At 36.4% G+C, this 8785-nt stretch overlaps 1 protein-coding gene across 6 annotated transcripts in view; it reads left to right on the forward strand.

The window, feature by feature from the left end:
• Su(z)12 (Polycomb protein Su(z)12) overlaps positions 1-3698 on the forward strand; it is a 235063-nt gene extending 231365 nt beyond the window's left edge. For all 6 annotated transcript variants that reach the window (XM_053791982.2, XM_070098232.1, XM_053791985.2 and 3 more), the window contains one exon: positions 971-3698. In XM_053791982.2, coding sequence (XP_053647957.1) covers positions 971-1005 — 35 coding nt within the window. In that variant the 3' untranslated portion in view covers positions 1006-3698. The remainder of the gene's footprint in view (positions 1-970) is intronic.
• Positions 3699-8785: the final 5087 nt, after the last annotated feature.

An 8785-nucleotide genomic window follows, 5' to 3' on the forward strand; every position in this document is an offset into this window, starting at 1 on the left:
TCTAGACTGAAGTATATGTGCTTTTTATCTTTCTTTGGGCCTTAAGGACATATCAAAGGAGGCTTATGGTGTCTATCCTGAAGGGAAGACACCAGTCACACCAGAGCCTGTGCCTGCAGCCATTTCCTCTTTCTCTCTTAATAATTTCTCCAATTGCTCTTTAATAATTAAGTTCCTCACCTGAAGTCAATTTGCTCTTTCTTTTGGCTGAGGCTGGGCTGTAGGAGTAGGAAAACCTGAAACCTTTCAAAGGTATGTCAGAGGTAACCTACCAGCAATCTTCCAACACTACTGTAATGAACAAAACTCCAAAGGATCTGAGATTAAGACACATGTGCAACATCTGGGTATCTTTATTGTAGATGTTTCGCCAGCCAGTGGCTCTATCAATACAAATTCTAGGACATAACTTGAAGACAGTAGAACTATGTACAGAAGATGAGGTAATCAGTCCCTCAACCTAGGAGTAGGTGCGAAACGTCTACAATAAAGATACCCAAATGTTGCACATGTGTCTTAATCTCATTTTGTCGGTATTGTATACCATTCGTATCCAAAGGATCTGTTGAAAATTCTTTTGTCCATGCTCCTTGCATAATAATTTATTGACTCTAATTTGGACACTGCTTTCATATGGTACATAAGGCCTAGTAATTATTTCAATAAGGGTATGATAAGGAAAAAATGCTAATATACAAATAAGTGAAATGACAATCAGTACCTAGTTTTTAATTAAAGGTTTATGAAAAATGGGGATGCAGGTGGACAGTAATGACAATTGTAGTGAATAGATAACAATAATGGACAATTCTGTACCTACTAGGCTTTGTCTGTTGTTCCCATATCAGTTGACCCAGCAGTTTGTTTCCAATATTTGCAATGTCTGTTAAATCTAGGGTTTATTGCATTTGTAATTTTCATGGATCTTCCTGAACTACCACCTTAAATTTATTTCTTTTGACTGTTGCAGGTAATGTAGTGAATAAGAAGTGTTGTGTACAGTGATGTGGAAATCTCTACGACTCAGGGTCATTCTGCTGCGCAAGGGCTGCACCTAAGTACAAAAGTGTGTAGATGGTGCCACTGAAGCACTGCAGGGGCCTACCATACCACTGCCAGTACAACATAGTGGCCCACGAGTTGCTGCCCATTTTTAATTATATAGTTTTACCAATTTTGATAAGTAATGATTGGTTTTATCAAATTTCTAGGTAGAAACAGTGCACGAGATTGTGAGGCAATTATATGGAAGAATCTTTAAATTTGTGGCACAGGTTTAGAGCCATATTGTTGAAGATGAGCTTGGGTTTCAAACTTGGGGGCCACCAATGTGACTACCATATGATGGCTTGTGATCATCACAGTTACTCATTTTCATGAATTATGTGGTTGTAATAATGGTTTCTAAGATCTGGTTTAAGTGTTGAAATCCCATATGCTATTATAAATTTTAATACAAGTTTCAGCAAATATGGGCAATTGCCAAGGTTACCCATATATTAATTGTAAGTGTTTAAATATCAAAATATCTTGATAATTTTTAGTTATTGCCCATACAGAATTACTGAGAATATTAAATTTTTATTAATAATTTATTATTTTTATACTATTATTTTTTGTCAACACTTAAGAGAATACTATTGGTTCTATGCTTTAGATTTATTTTATGTGAATATATATATATATAATTTTTTTAAGCAAGTTTAGAATCACATAGGCATACCCAGATTATCAGACATGGTTGGGTAATTAACATCTGTACTGTCTAGCTTAATACACATTGGACCAAACCCTTGGCATCTTAAGGCCACAGAAGTAACCTAAATATGGACATTGCATATATTTTGTTACAGGAATTTCTTATCCAGTGTTTTTGAGATCTTTAGGGTAAAGTGTCCTTTGAAGTCAGATATTATGCATTTTATGCATAAATATAAATTATCGATATTATTTATATAACCCATGTAGGTGGTTTATAACTTAATTCGCTGTTTAGGGCTTATTCTGGAGATGCTTTCAACCCAGTCAAAATGTTAAAAAATCTGTTTGTGCTCAAAGCTGTGTGTGCATGGATTTGCAAGTTAAAATAGTGTGAATATCATTGATATAAATGTGGTATGAATTTTCAACACCAGTGTATTTATATTGCGAGAGTATCGGTGCATCTTCTGAATATGTCCTTCCTCTTCCTCCCTTCCAGCAAATGAATTACCACATGGTATCAGTCATAACATGACTTCCAGTATCATGGTCAGCAGTCTTGATTGCAGTTTTGTGTGTGTATGTTATTTCATGACTTTTTTTTTCCAGTCAGTATGTATAATAAAGATCAAAATTACATTTACCAGTCAATATGGATAGTGAAGATTAAATGCTGACATCTGTGATGTCACCTTTCATATGGTTAAAAAATAATGGTTGATTTTTCCCTAGAGATTTACTTTTTGGTTGGGATATATTTTAGTATAATTGAGCAAATTACAGGTAATTTTTAATTTCAGTAGGGATTTTTTTTTAAAGGAAACATGTCTTACCTTCCAGTACTGGTGACTATTTACAATAAAAGGATTTGATATTGAATAATTACATAGTCTTTTATTGTAATTAATTATTTTGCACTGCAGATGTACATAATGCCAATGGATTGTATTCAATACTAATGTATGCTTTTTCATTATTTGGAAATCACTGTTGATCTGAAAATGACCTAATAAGATGGGCAAGCTTTGATATCTGGCCTATTATAGGGAACATAAAATAATGGTAAAATATAAATATCAGTCATGCACTCTTTAAATGAGTCTGATTAATACAGCAGCTCGTGGTAACCTCTAAGGTTCTAGCTAGTCTAGTAATCTTCCTTCCTATACCTAACCTTCCTTTTCCCCCTACATGACAGCCAAGAACATTCAAAACTGCATAAAAAATATTATAAACAAATATTTTGATATTGACAGGAATAAGATATACTGTACTTAAATAAATATTTATATTTCCAAAACATATATTTATTATTCAATATAAATTAATTCTTCACCATATACCTCAGAGGAAGCTTCTTGATGACGGTGAATGGCTCTTCGTCAGAGGAATTGGACTTGTCCTCTTCCTTGGAACAAATCTGTGCTTCTGTTTATATCCATGTGGCATTTTGTGCAGTATGCTCATCTTAAATTGGTGTTTTAAGTGTATTATGTAGCCTGCATCAAATGTATGCATTTATAGTAAAAATATCAAGAAGGGAGGGGGTAAAGGAAGTTTTGTGGGTGAGGGGCTTGGAATTCCAGCAAGCATGTGTGAACTTGTTAGATAGGAGTGAATGGGGACAAATGATTTTTGGGACCTGACAAGCTGTTGGAGTTTGAGCAGGGTAATATTTTGCGAAGGGATTTAGGGAAACCAGTTAGCTGGACTTAAGCCCTGGAAATGGGAAGTACAGTGCCTGCACCTTCAAGGAGGGGTTTGGGATATTGACAGTTTGGGGGGACTTCTAAACCGTCGTATCTGAGTGCCTCTGCAAAGACAGTGATTATGTACGAGTGAGGTGAAAGTGTTGAATGATTAAAGTATTTTCTTTTTGGGGATTTTCTTTCTTTTTGGGTCACCCTGCCTCAGTGGGAGATGGCCGACTTGTTGAAAAAAAAAAAATTATTCTACAATATGAGAGATGAGGAAAGCCACACGAGTCTTGAAACAAAGTCAATGCCTAGATCACCACTGCTGCCTGGGCAAGGTAAGTGGAACGATTTTTATACACGTGTAACACTTTTCATTAAAATTTGGCACTGTATACAGTAGTACAGTGAAACCTCAATTTAATGAATTTTGGATTTTAACAGACAAAGCTTGTTATTAAGATAGTCTGGAAGCAGCAGACAAAGTCTGTCACTTCCAGAATTGTCCATTTTTGTTGTGGTATTCTAATTTTAACCCTTTGAGGGTTGGTCCCATAGTATTACAGCTTTGAAGCCTGGGTCGGTTCCATAGTTCTATACCATGAGCTCAGATAAACTGTGAGTGATAAATTTGGGCCTAGATATGAGAGATTAGGTCCATATGGTAAGGGTGCACCATATAAAAAAATTACTGCAGCAAGCAGTGCATAATGGGAAGAAAAACTGTAACCGCGTTTATGGTTTAAAACAGTTTTGCGTTTTTTTGTACGATTTTTATTGTATTTTTGGTTTCTTGGTCTCGTATGATAGAATGAAAAATACATAACAGAAACAGAGGTGATTTTGATTGGTTTCAGGGCTGAAAGTGGCTTCAAACTGAGCGCAAAGTAGCAGAAATATTTGATTTTTGCCAATACATATTCCAGAGTACACAAATTACATAACTTGTCAAATACATGTCCAACTCGTCTAATTTGTGTCCACATTATTATAATAAAACAAAGTGCTAAACCTACTAGGGTCATACAGCATGTGTGTCCACAGATGCACCGACATTTATACAATTTTTACAATAATGCAATCTGCATAAGTAAATCTTTGATTTTTTGTGAATAAAAATTCAAAATGGAAAGCAAGCATAATATAGGAGAGGCCTGAGAATGTAACTAAATGAAGAGAGGAAATATTTTAGTGCCAGGAATGTCTACATTGTTTATTGTGAACCCTATTTTGAAATTGGCAATTTTTTAATTTTGTGTGAAATTGGCCAAATTACTAATTTCTGATCAAGTTATTGGGTACTTGAATTAAGTAAATGGGGAGTTTCTTGTACTCAATCAGTAGAATAGAAGGAATACTAGCAAAATAGCCATGAGTTTGGATTCCTGGAACGATAGAATTGGCCGAAAATAAGGCTCAGAGTGGGTGAAATCACCGATGTTTAAATACTGCCATGACTTCAACTTGACAAGAGCGTAATTCCTTAAGTTTTCCATCAATTTTCATACCTTTGGTTTCATTATCTTTGGAAAAAGATTCTCTTATTTCATAATTTTTTTTTTTTTTATTTTAAATCTTCTGACCTCGAGGAAGTTTCAAGATCAGGGGTTCTGACTCTTAAAGGGTTAATGGACACTTGGCATTATAGGATGCCCATTCTCTCCTATTAATCCATTAAATTGGGGTTTTGCTATAGTGTAATTTTTCTTTTTTAATAAATTTATATTTTTGCTAAGAATTTTTTATATGGGTAATACAGTACATTGTGCATTTTTCTAAAGCTGTTCAAATTTATTTATTTATTTTTTAAGGGTGTTGCCTAATCAAATACTTTTATCATTGGAATATGATCTATTGCTGTAGGTATAGGTTTTTATTTGCCTAGTACAGTACAGAGTGAATTTTTATTACATAGATACAGTAATAGGTTAGTAGACAGCTCCTACCCAGAGGTACAACCATCCTGTCTTACAAGTGTGTAACAGAAAACTTTTAAATGTTTTACACTGGTAGGATTACTGATCTTTTCTTTGTCTTATGAACATACAAGATCACAGGAAAATTGAGCAAATACTACTTACATCTATTATACATTTCATGCATGCAAATGTATTTGTATGTTCATACATGCCTCTGTTGAGTTTTCTGCTGAATTTCTGTATTTCCTTGAATTACCTTGGGAAGTGAACTAGAATCTTTACTTCATGATAAATGCATGTTGTAGAAGGAAATGCAAATATTGGGAACAGAGTATACATTTTCAGTGTTTACCCTACTTTTGGAGAATTGCAGTTGATCTGCAGCAAGAACAGTGGTGTTAAAAGTTGCAATAACTCCCTGAAGAGGGTGCAGCAGGAGGAACATTAGGAAAAGAGGTCTGGCATGAAAGAAACACCCAATATTCCCATTCAAGCTGTCAATGGGAGTGACGAAGGAGATGTGTATAAAAATGAGAAGTAATGAGAAAAAGGAAATAATTTGTAATCATTAAGATCAGGTACAAGAGAACAAAGTTCAGCTCTGTAGATAATTAAGAGAGATCTACATATACGGGAAAAAGTATGAGTACAAGACTTTCATGTGTAGGGGTGCCTGTGTTTAACCCTTTCAGTGTTGGTCCTGTAACATTATGGCTTGAGGGTCAGCGTCGGTCCCATATTATTATTATTATAATCAAGGGGGAAGCGCTAAACCCGGAGGATTATACAGCGCCTGGGGGGGGGGATGTGGAAGGCATTCAGGCTTAATTCGGGGAACTGGAGCACAGATCCAATTCCCTAAATCAAGAGCCCCTCACCAACATCAAGGAACCTTCCTTGAGGGGACGTCGGTCCCATAATACTACGCCAAAATTCTAGCTCCTTCATTTCTGGTGGAAGAAACCTGGTAGGCCTACATATAAAAGAATGGGTCTGCGTGGTCAGTGTGCACAGTATAAAAAAAATCCTGCAGCATGCAGTGTATAATGAGAAAAAAAAAAAAACGTTTTTGAACATCAAAATGGTATACAATACTGACAGGTTGGTAGGTAAGACACATAGGCAACAGTTAGGCAACTTTATTCCGAAAAGTTTCGCCTACACAGTAGGCTTCTTTAGTCGAATACAGAAAGTAGGTAGGAACAGTAGATGTGAAGATGATGTAATCAGTCCATCACCCTTGAAGTCGTACAATTTGAGGTTGTCAGCCCCTCAGCCTGGAGAAGTTCAGTTCAGAAGTTCAGCCGGACTTGAGTACTGGAAATAGGAAGTACAATGCCTGCACTTTAAAGGAGGGGTTTGGGATATTGGCAGTTTGGAGGAATATGTTGTGTATCTTTATATGTATATGCTTCTAAACTGTTGTGTTCTGGGCACCTCTTCAAAAACAGTTATTATGTATGAGTGAGGTGAAAGTGTTGAATGATGATGAAAGTATTTTCTTTTTGGGGATTTTCTTTCTTTTTGGGTCACCCTGCCTCGGTGGGAAACGACCAACTTGTTAAAAAAAAAAAAAATCCGAGGACAAGAAATCTCCCCCCCTCATCTGTTTTATAGGTTTTTAATACATCTGATTTACTTATTGGGACACAGTAAACCAAACTTCATCTATTTAGTCCTTGTTACATTTTAGTACGTATCGGCTGCTGCGTTTATCGACCAAATCATATGTAGGCTGGTTTTTGGGCCGAAATTTTGCTCCATATTTCGGCTGGTGCCTCGCAAATAAGTCGTATTATACGTGTCAGCCCACTGGGACACCACTGAGTAGGCGAGTCAGTCTCCTGTGTGTCTTGGTGAATGAGCATATACTCCATGCATTTATCCAAACATTTCATTAAAATCCATTGGTTTTGGTGGTTGTTTATTCAGTGCAACTGTGAAATAAGCCACCATGGGCCCAAAGAAAGTTCCTTGTAAAGTTCCTTTGGTAAAGAAAGTGAGAAACACAATGGAATTTAAGAAAGAAGTTATTGAAAAATATGAGTGTTGTTCGAGTACTAGAACTTGCCAGGATGTATGGGAAATTCAAATCAACAATCACTTCCATCCTGGCAAAGGAAGTAGAAATCAAGGGAGCTAATGTTGCGAAAGGGAATGTAGCAGGCAGGGAGATAAGTAACCACAGAGAGGGCTTTGATACCTTAAATCCTTATGGAGGGGGATTCCCCTTCAACAATAATCAATCCTCCCTGTCTTCCATAAGCCAACAAGTCTTCAGTAAGGGTATGTAATAGTGATTTAAATGTTCATTCATTTATTTTATTTAGTTCTCATTATTTTGTGTAAATGATAATGGGAGCCCTTTGATTGAACTTTGTATAGAAAGGGGTTTAGTTATAGGTAATACATATTTTAGGAAAAAGAGGATAAATAAGTATACAAGATATGATGTAGGGCGAAATGACAGTAGTTTGTTGGATTATGTATTGGTAGATAAAAGACTGTTGAGTAGACTTCAGGATGTACATGTTTATAGAGGGGCCACAGATATATCAGATCACTTTTTAGTTGTAGCTACACTGAGAGTAAAAGGTAGATGGGATACAAGGAGAATAGAAGCATCAGGGAAGAGAGAGGTGAAGGTTTATAAACTAAAAGAGGAGGCAGTTAGGGTAAGATATAAACAGCTATTGGAGGATAGATGGGCTAATGAGAGCATAGGCAATGGGGTCGAAGAGGTATGGGGTAGGTTTAAAAATGTAGTGTTGGAGTGTTCAACAGAAGTTTGTGGTTAGAGGAAGGTGGGTGCGGGAGGGAAGAGGAGCGATTGGTGGAATGATGATGTAAAGAGAGTAGTAAGGAAGAAAAAGTTAGCATATGGGAAGAGTATATGGAGAAAAAGAGAGAGGTTAAGAGAGTGGTGAAGCAATGTAAAAAGAGAGCAAATGAGAGAGTGGGTGAGATGTTATCAACAAATTTTGTTGAAAATAAGAAAAAGTTTTGGAGTGAGATTAACAAGTTAAGAAAGCCTAGAGAACAAATGGATTTGTCTGTTAAAAATAGGAGAGGAGAGTTATTAAATGGAGAGTTAGAGGTATTGGGAAGATGGAGGGAATATTTTGAGGAATTGTTAAATGTTGATGAAGATAGGGAAGCTGTGATTTCATGTATAGGGCAAGGAGGAATAACATCTTGTAGGAGTGAGGAAGAGCCAGTTGTGAGTGTGGGGGAAGTTCGTGAGGCAGTAGGTAAAATGAAAGGGGGTAAGGCAGCCGGGATTGATGGGATAAAGATAGAAATGTTAAAAGCAGGTGGGGATATAGTTTTGGAGTGGTTGGTGCAATTATTTAATAAATGTATGGAAGAGGGTAAGGTACCTAGGGCAAGACAGTGATGGAGTGAATGATGGTGAAAGTTTTTCTTTTTTGGGCCACCCTGCCTTGGTGGGAATCGGCCAGTGTGATAATA

The sequence above is a fragment of the Cherax quadricarinatus genome, chromosome 61 (assembly GCF_038502225.1).
Source record: "Cherax quadricarinatus isolate ZL_2023a chromosome 61, ASM3850222v1, whole genome shotgun sequence".
NCBI lineage: Eukaryota > Metazoa > Arthropoda > Malacostraca > Decapoda > Parastacidae > Cherax > Cherax quadricarinatus.